At 42.3% G+C, this 20936-nt stretch overlaps 1 protein-coding gene across 3 annotated transcripts in view; it reads left to right on the top strand.

Moving 5' to 3' along the window:
• Positions 1 to 12795, top strand: part of RPAP1 (RNA polymerase II associated protein 1) — a 38292-nt gene extending 25497 nt beyond the window's left edge. For all 3 annotated transcript variants that reach the window (XM_015631629.3, XM_019007083.2, XM_015631630.2), the window contains 9 exons: positions 735 to 936; positions 2845 to 2954; positions 4798 to 4993; positions 5478 to 5627; positions 6070 to 6212; positions 7413 to 8217; positions 8949 to 9125; positions 9777 to 9833; positions 10621 to 12795. In XM_015631629.3, coding sequence (XP_015487115.1) covers positions 735 to 936; positions 2845 to 2954; positions 4798 to 4993; positions 5478 to 5627; positions 6070 to 6212; positions 7413 to 8217; positions 8949 to 9125; positions 9777 to 9833; positions 10621 to 10776 — 1996 coding nt within the window. In that variant the 3' untranslated portion in view covers positions 10777 to 12795. The remainder of the gene's footprint in view (positions 1 to 734; positions 937 to 2844; positions 2955 to 4797; positions 4994 to 5477; positions 5628 to 6069; positions 6213 to 7412; positions 8218 to 8948; positions 9126 to 9776; positions 9834 to 10620) is intronic.
• Positions 12796 to 20936: the final 8141 nt, after the last annotated feature.

Below are 20936 nucleotides of genomic sequence, written 5' to 3'. Positions count from 1 at the left end.
GTAGTTGGCATCCCATCTTCCCTTTCTTTATCTTGAAGATCTGGCTGTCACCTTTTTTCACCCTCATTTTCAGTTGTTTATTCTCCTACATGTGAGCCCCTGCATGGTGGGGTGTGTTCCCTCTGACACAAGATCAGAAGCAGTGTCCGGTCTGACACCTGTATGCCTGATAGCATGGCCAGAGGCAGGGGTCAAAATCAACATTAAGCTAGGGGGCATAAAGGGCACTCTTAGCCAAATGTCCTGCTGAAAGGATCTAGGAAGCTGCTTTGAACTTGTCTTGGGAGTAAAGAAAGTAAATGTCTTGAGGTTTAGAGGAAAGAACCTCTCTGCAGAAACCAAGATGAGTCAGGATTAAGAGGTGGTTGGTTTTGATAGACATCAAAGCAGCAGGATTTGCTGCAGACACAGGTGCTTTTTCTGCTGGAAAGCAAGAAACTCTTTAACTAAAGCTGAGTACTGAGGTAGCATTTCTGGTAAAGCTAGAGCATAGCTCAGGGATAGAGTAATGCAGGAGAAGAAATTTCAGCTTTTGTAAGTATATTCTATCTACATTTATCCTTTCTGCCTAAATTATTTGGTCTGGGTTGTAGGACTATGCAAAGACTTCCCCCCTAGTTATGCTGTTGGATATAATTTCCTAGACTACGTCTTTCTATTAAAATTGATGACTTGGAGAGACAGGTGTTTGACATTTATTTGGTATCCTATGTCATTCTTCCATTGTGTTTCAGCAATGACTCAGAAGATAGTGAGCCAATTCCACCTCCTCCAGTAGCATGGAGTCAAGTGTCAGGCTTACAGCCCTTCCTTGAGAGAAGTCTGAAAAAAATCCTTCCGCAGATATCCCAGACAGAAACTTGGCAAACTCTCCAGCCTCTGACCACAGCTTGTGTGATCTTCTTGGGAGTTTATTACAGTGCTTACAGCCAACAGGTAAGGCCTGAATATACAGGCTGTTTTCTCATCTCACCAGCATCAGTTTGTGTTTTACCTCTGAAAACTGGATCTTACAGGCACTACTGAAAAAGACAGAAGTTAAGGCATCTAGCTGAGCACTGGTTTTGTTACCACAGCTCATATCTAGGCTGCATGACATTCAGGGTCACTTAAGTCTGCTAACCCTATGTGTTAGCAGTGCCAAATGTCTGTCTTCCTTTTTTGTCCTTTCATCCTTTGGGGTCAGTCAAGGTGTGTGGTAGTGCTGCGATTGTTCTGATTTACTACAGAGCTCCAAGGCATGAAGCAAATACAATTTTATTTGGCAGTCGTTTTTCTTAGTGGGATAAATCAAGTCATGCATTTTTGCATTTGCTTTGGTCTGAGAGCTTACATGTGGACACCTACATTGCAATCATCTGGGTGGAAGATGGAGCATTAAGGGTCATGCTGTGTGAACTTTGGATAGGAAATAATAAAGATAAATTTATTTGTTGCCCCACTGACATTCAAGGTCAAATTCTGTAACACAGAGTTGTAGTATGTGATCATCTTTTAAAGTGGGTTTTGTGAAGGTGACATATCAGTGTGATGCTGTTGAAGAATAATGTCTTACACTTTAGCTATCTTAAAGATTCATGTTCTAAAGATAAATGCAATTTTCCTCTTTATTGCCCAACTGATATGTCTGAGTTCCAACTTGGGAGAGCTGTGTTTAAGGTGTGGGTGTAATTTAATGGCTGTAGTTATTCACACTAGGGCAGCTCCTCTGAAACTTGCCAAAAGCAACTGAGTTTATTAGTTATGGCTGGGGTGGAAACTACCAGTATCTCTCAAAGATGTCTTCAGGGCCCTGAAGGTTGGTATACCTTTCACAGGCTGTGATTATGTCCTGAGCATTAGAGAGCCAGGACAGCCAAGGGTTCAATGCTCCTTTTTAACCTTTACAGATATCCCAGAAGAGTGACCAAGGAAACAGTTTCTTAAGTCCTTTAATTGTGCTGGGTTTTTGAATTTCCACTTAAAAAGAAGTTCAGTTATCTACCTGTAGTTAGCTGATTAAAAAAAAAAATCGTGCATAGCATTTTTGAATAGGTTAGTGCAAAAAAAATCAACTTGCATAGTAATTAGATTAGTGTATACTGGGACCTTCTTGGAATATTTCTGTTAGACTATTAAAAACTAAGGTTAACATCTTCACAAAGGTTTTACTGATTTCTGGAGGCAGATTTCACCTGGGGGAAAATCGGATTTTATGTAATGGAAATGAGTATTTCTGTATCCCAAAGCTGCATGCTAATGAAGATAAAAAGTGTTAAAATTTTTCAGCATATTCCTTCAACCTGGAATATTGCTTACTGGGGTCAGAAGAATTTGAATGATTCTCTAAAACCCACAGTTCCTCCTCTGTGCAGTGTTCATCCGCAGTCATGCTTTGATGGGTATGTCAGTTGCACTTCATGCAGCTGATTTGTTTTGTTTGGTTTGGTTTTTTGGAGACCCTCATGGTGCCACTCAGATTTCTCAGGGTAGTTCTGATCACCTTTGTGTCATTTTCAATTTAAATAGAAACATGTAGGTGCTGGGGGGAGTGGGGCTTAGCCAAGTTTTCAGTTATGTAATCTTGATTCCAGGGATCTCATAGCTTGCTTCCAGCCAATTAAGAATCTCTGGGATGCATTTTAATAGTTGAGTATGAGAACACCTTGAGATGCCAGCTCTCAGCTTCCACACTATGAGCAGTGAGGCCAGCTCTAACCTAGAGCAGTACCACTGTGTAGGTGATGGGGTCTGGCAAAAAGATAATAAACACAGAGGAAGTAAATAAATCAGTCTGTCTTTTTCCTATCATTGGATGCTATGGTCATTCATCTCTTTTCCTGTCATTCTCCATGTCTTCTACAGCCATCAGTCAATCCAGTTGACTGCTTAGAGGAACTGGAACATTTGACATCGGAGATGCTGCTGCCCCTTCTCAGCCAGCCAGCCATAGATAGCATGTGGGATTTGCTCAGGTAAAGCCATTCCATTGCTAAGATGCTGTTGTCAGAAGCTAAGGGAGCCCCATTTCTATACTGTACTGTGTGACAGCTCTCCCCCTTCTCTCTTTTCCCTGTGCAGTATGCCCCAGGTATGGGAATTGGTGTGCAATAGGGCTGTGTCTACACCCTGCTTTGTCCTCTCCCCCTCACAGAAAAGGCATGATGGCTGCAGAGGTTTGCAGCTCCTCCTTTTCTATTGGTGCAGCTGCATCTCTGCTTTGCCATGTAGCTGGGGTTTTCATATCAATTTCAGATTCTTTTAGTCACTCTTGGCTTTCTTGGCTCACATTCTTCTTTGGTTGCACTGGTTTAAAAAGAAAAAGCACAAGTAGCATTAGTTGAGTCCCTCTTACATGATGAGGTGAGTGTGTGTTCATGTACCATTCATGTGCTCTGAGTGGTGCTGCTTATTTAACTAGATTCACATTTTTAAGCTCCTGCAGGGCTTCACTAGGGCTTTGAAAACCCCTGCAGAGAAGTGCAAGAACAGACACCAAGCTGTTCTTCTAGACATTTGGATAACATAAGCTCTGGCTCTGGGAACAGTTCAGCACTGCAGATATTCTGTCTTTCTGCTGTAGAGGGAGACTCCTTACTAGGCTGTGATTAATCTTCTGGAGTAGGGAATATAAAAGACCTGACTTGCAGTCAGAGAGGCATCCATCTGCCTCTGAGAACATCTGATAAAAAGGGCACTTGAAATTTTTGTTTTCAAGTGGTATTTAAATGGTCACCAAACAGTTTGGCCCGTGTTCTTTCATGACTCAAACTGTTATCTGAAGCTCTTGGCACTTAAGTTTCCAACACAAGAGCCCTCATTAGACCCTTTTCTGCCTGTCCTTGTGGTCTGAAGACAGAGGATTTGGTCAGGCTATAAAAGTTCATCTGCAAGAATTCTCGCTGTTCTTAATATTGGCTGGTAGAAACAAGAGTCAGCTGATCTCTGTCTTAATATTTTTACAATTTTGTCTAAACTTTCTGGGCAGTTTAGGTCCAGGAGTTCAGGGTACTTCATGAGCCCCACATGTGTTTATGCATCTCCTACATGTAATACCAGTGGAAAGAGCAATGCATTTAAGCAATTAGTTTTCTGCTAGAGTAATGGTGTGAATGTTTGGCAGGGTTTGCCCTATTACTTCATGACCATTGAGCAGCTTGCTTGTGGTCACTCTTCTTTGTGGTGGTCTTACCTATACAGACATGATGTGTCTACTCTGGACCCTGCAAGCACTGCTGGTGTGGGAGTTTGTAGTTTCACCTGCAGAGAACACACAGGCCAAGAGTGATCTGCACAGTCATGTTCATGAACATTATTAAAGCTACATCCTTTCTGAATGCAATTTAAAAATATGCATTTCATTAGTACGTAAAGGGCAACATTTTTGCAATGTCAATTTTAGATATAATCTGGCTTTTTGGTTTTGCCTACAAGTTTTTTATTGAAATGTCTTGAGTGGGTGGGCAGCGTTATTAGCCTGGTGTGCGTATGTATGTGGGGAACGGTGTATTTTTTTTAAATCAAAGGTCCAACACTTTCAAGTATTTGACATCAGAGCTGCGTCACTGCATCAGTATTTCTGCTCATCATGACCAATTTAGCTGAACAGTTCCTGACAGCTCACTGGCATTAGCTGGTATGGCAGTAGTGCTTGGTGTACCAGTGGAGATACTGGCTTTTTGCTTTCACTGTCTTCAGGGCTTCCATTTTACTGCAATGGGTGGTACAGTTCAGATAGAGAGCAACATTTCAGCAAGACAATGCCTCAGCACTGTGAATGCTTTTGCTTAACCCCTCTCTCTTTATTTGTCCATACAGGCCATGTTCTGCTTTGTGCAACCCTCTGTCCTGTTCCTCGGCACCAGAATCTGTTGGCAGCATTGCATCTCTGAGTTGCACTGGAGGAAAACCTCCTTTGAGCCTGCTTGGCTCCAAGTCACCTTTCCCCTTCCTCACTGCCCTCCTATTTCTCATCAATAACATCACTCACATTCACAAGGGCCTGACCAGCAAGGTGAGAATAAATATTTTCACTGTAAATTTTAGGTGAATGATGATATACTTGTGAGGGAGGTTAGCATTTGTACTTTCCCTGGCATAAAAGAGATGTTACAAGGACTGTTATAATCAAATTGTTGTGCATTTTTGTTTTAAAAATATTGAAGTGTGTGTTGAATTAGCTACTAATGGAAGTATCTGGCCAGGTGAGGGAAAAACATTTTAAGCTACTTGCCAGATTTCTGCCTTACAGAGCACTATGGAAAATGTAGGCAGTGACTGTTGGTTATCTGTGATGGGGATGGTCATGATGGATGCAGATGAGCCCCGAGGAAGAAAAGCAGATATTTATAAGGCTATTCTTAAATATGGCTTTTGGAGTAGCCAGTAGGAATTCTCATGGGAGAAGGTAGGGGGTGGGCCTTGGAGAGGGCTATGTTTTGCCTTCCTCCAAACACAAACTATCTTAATATTTGTCTCCACTTGTGATTCCTTTATAGTACAGCTCTGTGCTGGGCTTCAGAGGCTTGAAGGATTATCTGCATCAAAGCTGGCAGACTGGACCTCCCTCTGTGACTCCCTCATCTGCATGGATCCTACGCCATGAATATCACCTGCAGTACTTTGTGTTAGCGTTGGCTCGGAGAATGGTATCGTTATTAGTCTTTTCTTTCCTTTCCCCCAAGAAACTGACTTCACTGGCAGCTGACCTTCATGTCCCTGTTCTTTCAGACTTAGGTCTGGCCACTCTTCTGCTGACTTTTATCACCCATTAGCAAATAACATCTTTCCAATTACTGATGCGGAGATTTAGTTCCAAAATACTTTGGATGGAAAAATTATACTTTTGCCTTTCTTTGGGATAGAGTAAGAACAAAATTTTCAGCTGTGTTGCTAAAAAAATATCTGACAATCTAAGGCAGTCAGGGGAAGCAGAATATCTCTTGGTATGAATGCTGACAGCCCTTGTAGTCTGCCTCAGTTATACACTTCGCACAGAGATCTGTGTCTCGTTTGACCCTCCCATCCTTGTTGATTGTCTTGTTGACAAATGCTAGAATGCTTTTATCTGTTGTTTTGTTTCCTGTACAGGCAGGCACTTGTCCGGATTACACCCAGCATGCCTCACTCCATCACTGTGTTGCCATGGCATTGCTAAGCCGTCTGTTGCCAGGGAGTGAGCATCTGGCTCATGAGGTCCTACTGGATCTTGCCTTTAATCCAGAGTTTCTTCCGTAAGCTTTGCATTTTTTCCTTTCTCTAGTCTGGTATGTGGAAAAAAAGGGGAAAATGGAAAAAGCGCATTGGCAGTGAAATTTTGTCATAATTGTTGGCCTTTAACAGGGCTGGTAGTTAAATTTTATTTACTCATTGGCATATTCTCCAGGCATGGAGCCTTCTAATCAGACAAGTAATATGGTTGCATATTTTTCTCTGATGTACCGCTGTTGAGAAATGTGAGCAGTTTATTTTGATTTCCTCTGTGACAAGGCTTGTGTGATTCCTGATAGAACTGATCCTCCCTAAGGCCTAGCATCTTGCATCTTGAGAGTAGGGAGTCTAGAAAATAAATGAGAATTTGACATAGCCTGAAAAGCTCAATGAATCTTCCTCAAACCCTTATTAATCAAGTGTTTACACAAATATTTGTTGATTTGACAAATGCCATGTCTTCCACTTCACACTGGAAGAAATCATAAGCATCTCAAATATGAATCCTCTCAAATCTGGGCAAGAAGATGGTAGCAGTTTATCTTGTTCATCTCAATCTGTTTGAAGTTAGGTATGGTGTATCTCTCTAGGAGGTTGAACCAAGGTGCTGTAAGGAGGTACTATGTCTTTCAGAAAGAAGGAGAATTTGTTAGTGGATTTGTTTGTGTGGTGGTGTTCTGTTTTTTTTGTTGGGTCAACAAAATGGTGAGTCTTTGGTCTAAGACTGTGTGTGGCATATGGATTTGACACGCACCCTCCTCATGCACAGTTTCTGTCAGTCCATGTGGTTCCCCTGACCTTGCCACTGCCAGCTGCAAAGCTACTGTTTTGAGAATTGTGTTACTGGTTTGTGTAGACCTTATCTGATATGCAGTATTTCATCTCAGCCCTCTCATGTCTGTGTTGCTAAGTAGGCTGCTTCTCTGGACAAGGGGTGACAGCCTCCCCACTGGACTGGCATTGTGTGGAGGGTTTCTTTGGCACTGCCTCAGTGTTGCTGACTCCAAAGGTGGTTCTGTGAATTTGCTGTAAATACCAATGTAGCTGATGCTTTACAGGCCCACTGGATTAGAATAGCTCAGTGATTCAGAAAGTGTTGAATACTCTGCATATACTACTCCTCCTGTTCCAGAAAGACTGTAGAGATTAATTTTTGTGATGTGTTGTTTGTTTGATATTTCAGGTTTTTGTTTCTTAAATTGTTGTTTGTCTTTACCTTACAGTGAAGGGAAAGCTGGTGGGCCAGAAGCAGCTGACTTCTCTGATATTCTGCATCTGGGTACCAGTGCCAAACTGGTACAGCCTGGCTCGGCAGCAGCATTTCTTCCCAAGGTTACTCGTGGTGCCCTGCTGAGAGAATCATACCAGAATCTGCCTTCCATTCGTTCCTGCTACCTCTCTCACTTTGTCCTCTTGCAGCCCACCCTTACGCGTTCTCAGGTATTCTACCAAGGGCGGAATTACCTCATCCAGTCAATGCTGCTTCCTGAGGTCAGAGGGCCCATCCTGCCTTCAGACTGGCCGTTCTTTCCACTTATCAGCCTCTACAACAAAGTGACTAATGCAGAGACACGTGGGGCTGTACTGAACTCTCTCCCACTTGATCTCATCAACACTGTGACCTGGAACCTGCAGTGGGTCTTGTTGCTGGAAACCTGGCGTCCTAAAATCCTTCAGAGCATCCCGACTGCTGCCAAACTTGCACGGCTTATGTGTGTCTTCCTCACTGGCAGTGACCTCTTTCTAGAAGCACCAATTCACCGCTACACAGCTGCCCTTCTCTCTGTGTATTGCCAACCCAAGGCCCTGGACTCCCTGAACTTGGATGCTCCTCTCCCTGGTTTGGCGTCCTTCCATGATCTCTATATAAGTCTCCTGGAGCAATTTGAGGGTGTCTCCTTTGGAGATCCACTCTTTGGAGTCTTTGTTCTTCTTCCTCTACAGAAGCGTTTCAGTGTTCATCTGCGTCTCTCTGTTTTTGGGGAGCACACAAATATCCTGCGGGCGCTGGGAGTGCCGTTACAGCAGGTAATCCTGGCTTATGGTGATTTCCTGTCACTATGTATTTCTTGCTTGTGATTCTCCAACCTTGATTTGTGTGTATATGTGGAGGGCAGGAGCTGTAAATTGCTAACTCTTCAGTGGAAACTGTCTCAAACCTTGCTTGGTTTAACCATTGAGAAGCTTCTAATTTATAGGCTGTATGTATGAAGGGCTGGTTGCACCCTACGTTCTGCTAGCAGCCACCTTTCCTTTAAATAAGTATTTTCACACCTTGGTGAGAACTTTTTCCTTGCCCATGTGTAGATGAAGTCATTTTCCCTCTCAAACATCTTTCCACATATAGTTATACTGGAGTTGTGCTCTGCTGAGTAACAGCAAGAAAATTTGGTCTCTCAAGTGTAGGACTGTGTTTCTTTTGACTGAGCAGAGCACAAGAGATAAAATTGAGCAGTGCTGTCAAAAATACTCTGTCTTCTTACTTTATGAGCACTCATCTTGTCTGTGCCGAGGATCAGCTGCAGTGATAGGACCAGTAAAACATCTCTCCATGAAGCTCAAGAGGTCTTGAAAACACTGCTCACATCAGTCAGGGTGGGCTGCAGCAGCTGTGCTGCAAATGGGGGTCATGCTACTGGGGTACATCGCTTTATAGGGGGGCATGCACAAGGAAGGGCACCCTAGAAGTCATGAACTTCCTCTCACTACTTAGACCCTGACAAAAATTGTAATGTTGCCTCTGGATGGGTTTGTTGCAGTTTCCTGTGCCTCTTGAGCGCTACGTTTCCCCTCCTGAGGACAACCTGAACCTCCTGCGACTCTACTTCCGAACGCTGGTGACTGGTGCGCTGCGCCACACCTGGTGCCCTGTGCTGTACGTGGTGGCCGTGGCTCACGTGAACAGTTTTATTTTCTCACAAGAAAGCACAACACAGGTGGGTAATGGATAGCAGAGCTTCAGGGCCGCAGTCTTTTGGGGTTTTGCATCTGCTCTCTCTGTGAGTCCAGTGTGGCTTGTGATGAATCACTGACCTTTGGGACTTGAAAACAAAGATTGTAAACAAATGTGTTGAGGATTGGTTAGCTGTTTGAGAATCCACATAAGTGGCAGCAGCTTTTGTTCATTGTACCCTAATGCACTTGCATTAATGGTAGCCAGTCCTGCCTAAATCTTTGAGGTCAGTGTTCTGTGGTGTGGGGGGAAGAAAAGCAGAAAGAGTAAGGAAGGTGATCAGGCAGAGAGAGCTTGTAATAGATTTGGCCTCTACCTTAGCAATCTGAATATGCAAAGTACTCTTTGCTTAAGTAACCAAGCAGAAGCCCCCTATGGCCTTGAGGCCTCTGTCAGTGAATAGTTGTGCTAACCACGCTTCACCTCTGATCTGCAGCTCTACCTAAAGGTTGAGAAGTCAGCTGAGATTCAGATCAGGGAAAGGAGTAGGATTTAAGTGATAAGACATCTCAAGCACTTTCTGCTGGAACAAACTGCTCATCATTATAATGAATAAATCATCCTGGTGTGTTGTATGCCCCTGGGCAAAGGTATTACTTCACCATATTAAGGAAAGTATGTGTTTTGTTCCCAGGAGATAGACGCTGCTCGGAAAAGCATGCTGCGGAAGACGTGGCTGTTGGTGGATGAGGTAGGATTTGTAAGATTCAGCTTGTGCTGCAGGGAATTAAGTTTTCCATGCATGGTGCTCTTACAGACTTGCATTTGACTTTTGAATTTTGTATTTAATTACCTTGCTAATTTGAGAATGAGAGGAGATTAGCAGCAAGATTTTGGCCTGCAATATCTCTAAATATGTTTAGGCAGTTCTTGTAGTAATTGACCTCAAAACACTGAGCCTGTTGGAGCCTAGATGAATCTCCTGTACTGTATTTCCATGCCTCTTGTCCCAGCAGCATTATATCTGGATAGCTAGAGATGTTAGAGGAATGATTGTAGCACAACCATTATATTAGTTACGAGTAGGTGGCCAGCAGTGATCCATCTTAGTTGGATGCTTCCCCTGAAAAGAACAGGACAGATGTAAGGTTTCTCTTTTTTTCTCTCGGAGCTTGCCAAAATGTATCCTTTGTGGGACAGAGCTGGGTCATTTGGCCCTCTGTGATTTGTGTCCAGGGTAAATTATTAGATGACATTCAAAAATCCATTGATTTTGAGTGATTGAAACCCAAAAATTTGCTTTCTGGTAGGAAGTCATTGTGAGGGGCTGTTGAGGAGACAATGGAGTTGTATTTAGAAGAGGAATTCTCATGGGAAAAAATGAATTTTATTGGAAGAAACTTGTATTTTATACCTCTTCTATTGAAGATGATGTAATTAAATATCTTGGGTAGTATGGAATTGTACTATTTGCAGATTTGCTGTGTTGTGTTGGAGACAGTAGAAAAGATTAGATACCTTTCTGTTTCTTCTTTCAGAACTTGAAAAAGCACCTGCTGTACTACAGACTGCTGAATGCAGAGAGTCCTCTGGGATTTGACCTTTATGAACAGCTCCCTCCCATGCGACTGAAGTACCTGCAGATAGTGACACAGAAAGAAATTACAGAGAGTGCACCAGCGTTAGACTCATAGCAAAGTACTTGTGCAAGAAGAGGGCCAAGGTGTGAAGAGTGGAAAAGCTCAGTTTATACTTCACTGATGAAGTGAAGTGAAATTACTTGCAGTTCAAATGGTTTTAGTCTTACCTGGACACTCTTGGGATCTTTGCCTAGTGAAGCACTGATAGAATGCTCCCAGCCCTGCAGAGCAACATACATGTTGTCAGGATATGACAACATGTATTTGTGTGGCCTCTCTCTGATGGGTGTTGGAGCATTTTCCTCCATTCTCCTTCAGGTTGTTCTGCTTCTTCCCAGAGGAGGTGAGAATGTGTCTGAAAGGCTCTGGACCGTTGAATAAACTGAAGGAACTGGAAAAGCTGTTTTGTCCAGTCAGGCTGGAAACTGGGTTCTCAAGATAATGCCTGTTTTCTCCATATCCTCCCATTGCTTTTTTTGTATTTTGAATGGTCCTTTCCTCACACTCTATACCCTGCAAACAGAATGACAGTATGACAGAGAGGAATCTCATCCTGAGAGGTAGTTTTTAACATATACATACAAGCATTTTCTCCAAGATAGTGTTTTGTGCATACACTCACTCAGTAACACAGATGTATTGTGTTAAACCTTTAAGAAATATGAGTTCCTAGTGCAGTGGTACGAGCACTGAATATCCTCCCTTGGCTGTCTTTTGGATGGTCTCTAAATTGCTTTCTTTTCTCCCTTAATTTGGTTACATGTATAACAAGATCAAAAATAATTTCTTTTCAGGCCAGAATGCATGGCAGTAGCTACCCCTCATTAGAGAAAAAAAAAAATAGTATCCGCTTGTTTAATTAGAATATGGATTGGTTGCCCTCTGAGGGGAATGCAGTTTAAATTTTGAAGTGGAGTTTCCTAGCTCAAACCTAATTTTAAAAATGTCTAATTTGATCCCACTTCTACATCCAGATTCTGAATTGCAGCCTCAGACACAAAGGCTGTGAATATAGATCCCTAAAAGGCTCATTCCAAGTGCCACATCAAGTCCAGAATTTTCTCTAGGTATATGATCTCACTGGATGTTTTCTTTATACTTTCACATGGTCACTCTGGCAGGCTTTTCTTTGGAGAACTTGACTTTTATGAAAAAAACCTTTTAAAGAGATTTCTGATGTTTTTATGAATAAATTGCTCTGGAGTTTGCAGGGTGATGCCTGGTCTGAGGAGCTCAACCTCTGTTTTTACCTATCAAAGCGGTCAAGCTAGCTTCCCTCTGAAGAAACCACAGCTGTAATTAACCTTGCTCCACTGAATGTCCCAACAGGAATATGAATCAGTGTTAATAGGCCCACTTTTAATGTCTGCAATTGTTCATACAAGAAACAAATTCCAGACAGCAACTCAAAAGAATCAAAGAATCATTGAGTTTGGAAAAGACCTTGTGTCCAACCATAATACAATATCTTTCTTTCACCTGACAGTCCCGTGTTGCTGCCCCCTCAAATGTCTGCATAATCACATAGGGTTTAGGGAATTTGTGACTGATGCTTTGTATTGGCAGTTTTCTAAGTGTTCCAGTCCCCTTCCTTAGGTTGCCAGAAAATAGTCAGTTTCATCTTTCTTTCCCTTATTTTAGAGAGAAAATGAGCAAAAGTGATACTTCCTCCCAGTCTCTTTTTCTTTTCTTCCCTTTTGATCTGTGGTTTCCATCTGCAGCAGATCAATGTCATGTAAAATAACAAAAGCACAGCTAACAGGATTCTTTTTTATTGTTGTTAATTACTTTAAAAGTATTTGATGTGATTAAAAGTTTAATCAAAGTCATTCAAGTTTTAATCTGTCTAGAAGGTGAGAGCCCAGCAGTTGTCTTTCAGAGAATGAATGGTAAAATTTAAGGACTCCTAGCTGCCCATTTAAGAGCAGCCTTCAAGGACTTTACCTTTCGCTTTTCAGTCCTCCAGTTATAAAATCTCTTCCAGTCCTTTTGGAATGCAAAGTTGAATTTTGTAATGTGTACAGGATGTAAATAAATATTTTGATAGCTCTGCAGGTGTTCTTTGAATTATGAGAATGCTTTGTTTGAGTCTTTCTTGAATTTGGATAGTTCTCTTGGCACTTTATCAAGTATCTTGGGACAGCTGCTACCTTAAAGAATTCTGCTAAACTTTGGAGTTCTGTAAGAAAGCCAAAAATTACGTCCTGTTTGTGTGATGGGTCAGTAAACAGGGTACCAAATGCTGTGTGTAGCTGGGGAAGGTGCAGGGTGGTATGATGTGATTTGACACATGCCCAGGTGTCCACAGATGGAAATTATGATCAAGTATCAGCAGTGGAGAGAAGGAAAAGAGTGGATACCAAATAGTTCTGCAGGCAGAAAATCCCAAGGATGCTGCATGTGAGCTGTAAGCTTTCAAAACATTGACTGTCACTAGAGATGGTACATGAGTTTTTTAAGGCTTTCGGCAATCTTGTGTGAGATTTCCCCACAGAACACTAGAGGGCATTGCTTTATCTAGTTTAAATGCAAGATTTCTCAGCCTCTGGTGCTACTGGGACCTGGAAAAAAAAATCACCCTTATACATTGTTTGAATTTTTTTTGCATTTTTTATTTTTGCATATAGTTTTGGAGCAAGTGTGGAGAATTAAATATTTTATATGATGTGTTGCTAAGAACCATACAGTGCTTTGCCAGTAGGAGCATTTTAGAAAAATCCTGGTACATTGAATATAAGATTTAAACTTAAGCTGAATGCAGTCTGAGACAAGACCAAAGCATGCCCATTCTGTTAATCCAGTTTAATCCTTGTCAGGGTAAGTGAGGAGATGAACAAAATTACAACTGTCCAAAAAAATGAATACGAGTTCTCAACTCCTTACTGAAGGCTTGAAATTTCTTTGAGAATAAAATAATCCTGCTGGAAGAGGACCCACAAATAGTTTTCTGGTGTTGAAGGGGTTCTAACTCAGAAGAACATACGTTGTCTGGTAACTCTCATCAGAAGTCAACAAAACCAGTAACAGCAATTATAAAAATCCCTGCCTGTCTTTTAATTCTTAAAAAGGGTACCCCATTTTCTGGTACTTTGTGGCTAGCATATGCTTGGTTTCATCCAAGTTACTGATGATGTCCCACGTGGGTAACAGTGGAATCTATCGGTACAAATTTAGCATGGGCTGTGCTGGTAGGCAGCAACAATGTAGTTTTAAAAACAAATGGTTGATTGGACTGAAGATGAGTTGAAGATAATCTTTTTAGCATTGCTGTTGAGTAGGCAGGTGAGAGGGTGGGGGTGTCACAGGTTTACATCCTATGGCTTTAATGGCATTCTACTGAATTTTCCTTTGCATTTTGAAGGGGAAGAGAGAGTTCTCCCATCAGCTTGGAAGCACATCCTTTTCTGCCTAGAAGAAATGGAGTTGCTTTGTGATCCTTCAACTGCGTGAGTGGTTTGAAGTCCTGGAGTTTAGAATCCATATGTGGTGACTTGGCTCACTTTGCTGAGTAGGGATGGTTCCCAAAAAGATGTAAGCAACTCAGTAGCTGGCAGTGCTACACATTGAGGTAGGACAAGGCCTGACAGAAGAAAGTGAAGGGTTAGGCAAGGAAGAAATCAAAACAGGCCTGAAACCATACTGTATGGGAACTTTTTAACAGTACACAAAATCATGATATAATTGAAGGACTTTAGTTCCACTGTATTTATTCACTACTTCAGTTTGACAGTGGAATTTAATAATCCATTTCTAGACTAATGCATTCTGTCTGGCCACTTAATGCCAGGCAAATCCTAAACACCTTTTGCTGGTGAAGTAATGGACAGAGCAAGCCATAAGAGGTGGATGTATAAATACACTACAGGTCAGACAAACACGTTTCTTTTGGTGTCATAAAGACATAAAGTAGTGCAGAAAGGTGTGTTAATCATTGCTTTTGCTTCTTCCTAGTTCTGCAAAGTTCTTGGAATTTTCTTACTGATGGAGTGTTGCTGCCTCCAGCTGATAATCATATTTGGGAGGAAAAACATGTTTATTTCACCTCAGCTTACAGAAACTCATATAAGCTTTATATTCACAAGGCTGGCTTTCTGGTGTTCCTCGTTTAAATAATTTTGTGGTAATTTACTGGCCTTTGTCCTAGTTTTTAAAACTGGTTTCCCCTCTCCCTTTGAATGGAGAACGTGCAGGGAAGCCCTACTCACAGAACTGCTGTGTTTTGCATAGTAAGTGGTGGTTGTAAGCAGAAATAGGTTTTCCACAGTGTGCTCCCCTCCCTGCCTTTATTGTGATAATCTTGAGTCTCAAAACATCTCAACAACGCTGTGTTTGGGTTTCTGGCCAGCTGCGGCACAAAGAGCTCCAGCTCAGCCTGAGGAGGTGCTCAAGGAGCAGGCTCTGCTCCGCCTGTATGTGAGCCTCCGGGCACTCCTGGCCGCAGCAGTAGCTCTGAGCAGGTTAAATGAACAGGACATTTCAGAGCGACACCTGGCCCATCTCCGGGTCCAGCTCTTCACCTGTAGGTGGGCTGTAACCAGCAGATACCAGCAGACACCTACTGCCCCAGAGCGCAGATGAATCTCCTTTAGTCTGTGTCTGGGCAGCTTTTCTGCAGGGCGTTGGTGCCAGCTGAGAACCAGCTCACACGCCCGGCCAGGGCAATGAGTATTCCCAGGCAGTGCTGTGTATGGACATGAGAACCGAGTCTAAGGCATAGGGGAAGGCTGGAGGCACCCACCCTCTGCATCCCCCTGCCCTAACCCCACCTGGATGTCAAACCAGACCAGTGGTGTTACTGCTCATTACAAAGCAGCGGCTTGTCCTGGCCGCAACAAAAACGGGGGTTGTGTGATGCCACTGATGTCAAAGCACAGCCACGTACATGACAGTGTATGCTGAAATCTGAGGTATTAGTTGATGACTAAGGCTGGAGGAAAGCTTTGTGGAACAATGTGGGTGCTGGGAGCCAGTCCTGAGGGGCAGCAGCTGTGGGGCTGGGCAGGTAACAGGGAACAAACACCTCATGGGGCGCAGGGAGAAGCCAGCAGCAGCAAAAAGGGGAGGTAAATACAGCGTTTCATGCCTTTTCTCTGCTTCTTTGGAGCGTGGGTGCCTGGCTAAGGGCTGTGGAGGACACAGGTAAGGTTGGTAAAGTTAAACTCCATGTGGTAAGGTTAAACTATGTATGTCTTGTGCTGGGGCTGATGTGGTTGTTGTCTTTTTGGGTCTGTGCTGACAGCGCTGCCTCACGTTTCCCCCCAGGGAAGGAGGGAGGGCTGCCCGAGTCCTGAGCCTTGTGGGCATCAGCAAGGGCTCTCTTTGGGGTGCTTTGTGGGGCCCTGGGTACAATGAGGGGGCTCTGGCAGGATTGTTTGCTATTGAAGCAGGAGTCAGGAAAAGCCAAATCCCTGTTGTAACTGAGGGGACAGCAGAGCAGGAGTGCAGGTGCTGGAGGTGCCGCCACAGCACAGCCTTGTTCCCTGACCAGTGACCAGTCTGAAGCTTTGGGACAGGACAAAGAGAAGGATTGAACGAGCCAGTGGGCTTGGAGGGTGGCTTGGCTTTTGCTTCTGGGTCTCTCAGGTTGAGAGGAGTTTGTGGTTTCTTTTCTCTCTTCAGTGTCCCTTTCCTTAACTACTCTATGTGTTCCATGTCTTTCTTGTCCTTCACTAGACTCTCCTTCCCTCTGCCTTTTTATTTTTAATTTTCCACCATTTTAGTAACTTCTAGTTCCCTGTTGGCTTTTCTCACTCTTTTGGTTGTTTGCAGAAGGAATCAGTAATTCAACAGTTAAACTGGAGAACTGAGATGTTGTTACTGAGTTTGAGGTGGAAGCTCACATCTCTTGAGTTGTTCATCTGAAGGTCTGGGCAGATGTCCATAAATAACATGCACAACATGCCCATTTGGAAACCTTACAGCAAAGAAGTCTGTAACTTTACTTTTGAGACTCAGATTGCCGTCTGGTGTAAGCACACCACACCATTTGGGTCTGATCTGTCAGATATTTGATGACACTTTAGCAATTAATGTATTCTGAAAGGGAGACTGATGCTTGTGTATCAAGTGACTATTTACTCTTACTGCCTCAACCATGGTAAACTTTTGCTTCAAAAAATCAGTATCTCCAAAACAGTATTCCAGGTTTCCTCAGTGTGTGTCGACCTTTCTTAGCAGCTTTCAGCACAATGCACATTTGGGGAGGATCTTTAATATCTTCCAAGTAGCAGGAAGTGCAAAGAGCTCTGAATTAAATTCAGGTATCACATTACTGGCAGTGAATTGTAGTTTCAGAGGCGTGTAACACACCATGATGACAGCCACTGTGAAGGTATGTTGTTAGCATCTTTCACAAAAAAGCAGCTTGCTACTCCTGGCATCAGTGTATCTTTCAATATAGATTATAAAAGACAAATTTAGAATGATACAAAAGTTTCTTAAAACCATCATGCATCTCTTGTCTCTGACATGAGTGTCAGCTCACTCAGAAAATGCTCGTTGTGCTACCACCCAGAAGACACCACAGATGGTGGCTCGTTCTTGTTCCTCTTGTCTGCTGTAAGATTGATCATGTTTGGATTGATGAAATTATTTGGGCAGGAGCTGCCATTGCTCTCCTCCTGTCTGTCCACTGTTAAAAGAAGTGGGAGGAAAGGGGATGTAAAATATACTTTTTAGTGTCTTTATCTCTTCATTACTGTTTTATTAACACTTAAAATATTTATGCAGGAGAGTGTGGTCATGCTGACCATGCTTCCTTGCAGTGAGTTCTTATCAGCAAGTTTTATATTTTATTGCCTTCTCTGGGCTTACTTTTTTCTTTTTTTTTTTTTTTTTTTTGTAGGAGTACAATTTGCAAGTTAAAATTAGGATGCAGAACTTTGGGTATTTGTATTCAGCAGTGACTAAATGGCTGCTCCTGTGCAATGCAAGTCAGAGGTTTTCATGCTAAGTGTGCACTTCTGCCACGAAGGCCAACCATCACATTGCTGGAAAAGTTAGCAGGGGCATACCTGCATTGTGCAGAGCTCCTCTATGGTTTTTATATAATTGCCAACATTGTTTTAGGGACAATAAATTGTCTTCTTGTATGAGTCTCTTCTGCTACCAAGATACTCGTGTGATTATGAAACTTTTCAATTTTGCAACTTAACTTTCCCTTTGAACAAGCAGCTTTTGCTTGCTGCTTTCTGTAGTTACTTTTTTTGGTGATTCCTATGCCAGCTGCAAATGGAAGAAAGAAGCAGTAAGTCTACAGCTAGCATGGGGTTCTTGGCCTCTATTTAAACAGAAAATGCAATTTTATAGTCAGACTAAACCCTTTCCAGGAACAGATCCTCCCAGGAACAATATTAAGGTACATGGGATGTAAGTAAGTGATTAGTGACAGCCAACACGGCTTCACTAAAGGCAGATGGTTGGTGCCTGATGAATTTGGAGGTCTATGACGTGGTTACAGCATTGGTGGATTAAGGGAAGAGCACTGACATCACCCCTTGGACTTGTGCAAAGCAATTGACATGGCTCCACATGATATCTTTGTCTCTAAACTGGAGAGACATGGATTTGATGGATAGACCATTTGGTGGATAAGGAATTGCCTGGATGGTCATGGAGAAAATATTATACACTCCAGAAAGACAAACAGCCTGAGGTTAAGGTAATTTATCATTATGTGGAAGACCCCAATTACTGTGTTAACAACTCTTCTAATGTGAAAGATTTTCCAGATTTTCTGAGGTTTCCACTTTTCATATCACTGACAAAATTGTATCCAAAATGGAATTCTTGTTTTCTGGTTCAACAGACTGTTTGTGAAAAATTGTTATAGGAAAAATGTTCTCAGAGTATGATAAATGTATTTTGTAGCTTAGTTCAGGCTTCTTTTTTGTTAACCACATACTCTTTCCAACAAATTGTACTAAATCAGTAACTGGAGAATATTCCTACAGTCTCATTACTGCATGCTATAAGCTAAACTTTACCACTGCCTTTTTGGCTTGTGAACTTTTCCCCAATGTGAGAGGAACAAGAAAGAGTGAGCACGAGACTCCTACCGGGGTTGTGCTCTCTTGGCTCCAGTGCACAATGTCTTACCAGAAAAACACTGCATGCCTTAAAAAAGCTGTTGTGTTCTCCTGTTCTGCAGGCTCATCAAAGAAGGAAGTGTCACCATGAGAAGTGACTTGTTCTTGCATCCTTTTGCACAAGCTGTGTTCAGCTTTTGGTTACCTAGTCAGACTGCTGAGGAAAATAGATAGAGATCAGGAAAATGGTAACCTAATAGGCTTTTCTGGTGAAGACAACTTGGATGTTTTTCTTTGACAAGATGCAAGTGAGAACATCTCTGTAATCATCTGCATATAAGCCTTGATCTTTTTCCCAGGGAATCCAGTCCTAGATCTTAGTGGGAATGGAATCATAACACCTGTTTAGTAAACCAAAGGATCTGAGAGGTGCCTGCTGTAAGTAACCATAATTGAGTGATGCTTTGATAACAAGATTTCCTTTTCATTTGCAAAATAATGGCATAGTTGCCTTGACAGATAGGTCTGAACAGAGAGCTCAGTTCAAAATAAACCCTGACTGTTAGTGCCCAGAGGCCCACCCTGACACAGGCACTCTCTTGTGTGTGCAGGCATGCTCGTTCTAAGGCACAATGTCTCTCAAAACTTAATCTTTCTGGTGACAAATGTGATTGTCCTCTTAGATTTTTATTACGGTAAAAATCCACACTGTTTTACTACATGCGTATTTCAAGACTTCCATAGCTTGAGCTGTGTGCCTTTCAGGATTTTATTACTGCTTTATTCCTCTAAGAGATAATAATTGACTGTTTTGGTTGGCTAACTCCTTACTGAATAGCACAGTTGATGCAAGTGTGTGTTTGGTTGTGTGTGCTCTCTCCTCCCCTCTTATGGATTTCCATATGGAATGCACTCTGAGGAGTTTTGGGATATCTTTTGATGCTACTTGTAAAGAACTTTTCAAAACAGGACATGTTATGTTCCACCTCCTGGGTGGAAGCTGGAAGCTCTGCTTGGGAAGGACTTAGGGTTCCCCTAAATGCCTATCAAAGGACCCAGCTGTTATGTTTTGAAAATGTAGTGGTTTGGATCTCCTATAGTTTCACCTGCTGACCATTGATGTGTTCAGTAGCCATAATTCAGGCAATATCCAACTGTCCCAGTCTTTCCCCATCTCTCTTTGAATCTTGTTCCATAGGCTATTTAGTGGCACAGGTATAAACATTCTGCTCTTCTGCTTTTTTCATTTATTTATTAGCTCTCAAAATCTGGGAACGTCTAATTTCTAGCTACTCTAGTGTGAAAAGGGTTTCATGGAAACTGAATCGTGCTGAACGTGGTAATAAATGCCTTTTCTATTTGTTGTGGTTTAGGAACGGTACTCCAACATTTAGTGCTTCCACTTGAGACTCTCCCAAACCAGATGCTGTTTGTTCCCCTTCTTCCCTGCTCTGACTGAAAGCACAAAAGGCAAAGATCATGGTTTGAGATAAGAGCAATGCTAGAAACAGCCAGGAGATAAGAAAATAATGAGGAGCAGCAGCAATATCAATAACAAAAGGTATAGGACAAAGAAATGACAAATACCAACTGATTCTTCCATACTACTCAGCATCCTTTTCTCCACCCTGCTAATGACCTGAGGTGGTATCAAATAATAGGGTCTGGCCACACCACACTCCTGGCTACTGTAAAAAATTAACCCTGTTCTGGCTGAAACTAGGACGCCACTGCACTTTGCATGTCCAAGCTCCTTAACACATACTAAGGTTCATAACCCCCATGCAGAAGGGGCAGTGAGTGCATATTAAAAGATCATTTCACCTAATGCTGAGATAGGAAGGACTCTTTTAGTATATTACAGCACACAGAAATGCCACAAACTATTTTAACCTGGAGATCAGAGTGCTGTATTTAGATAAATCTGTAAGATTGATTTAAGTAGTTACCTAAATTGGATTGTCTCCAGGCCAGTGGGATTAAGAACCCGCTTTTTGCAGAAAGCGTTATGAGATCTTTAATGATCATATAAGGTCAGGACCTGGTTTTATGTCTCATCTGAAAGACCATGAACTTAAAACTACTGATCTGTCACTGTCTGATCTGACTATCTAAAGCTAGAGACTGCTTTATTTTAGAAGAGATTTGTGTAGCCAGGAGTCTAAATGCCGTCAAAGCTTTTAGTCC

Source organism: Parus major, chromosome 5, assembly GCF_001522545.3.
Source record: "Parus major isolate Abel chromosome 5, Parus_major1.1, whole genome shotgun sequence".
Taxonomy (NCBI): Eukaryota; Metazoa; Chordata; class Aves; order Passeriformes; family Paridae; genus Parus; species Parus major.
Note: the sequence above shows the minus strand (reverse complement) of the source record. Positions and strands in the feature narration are given on the sequence as shown.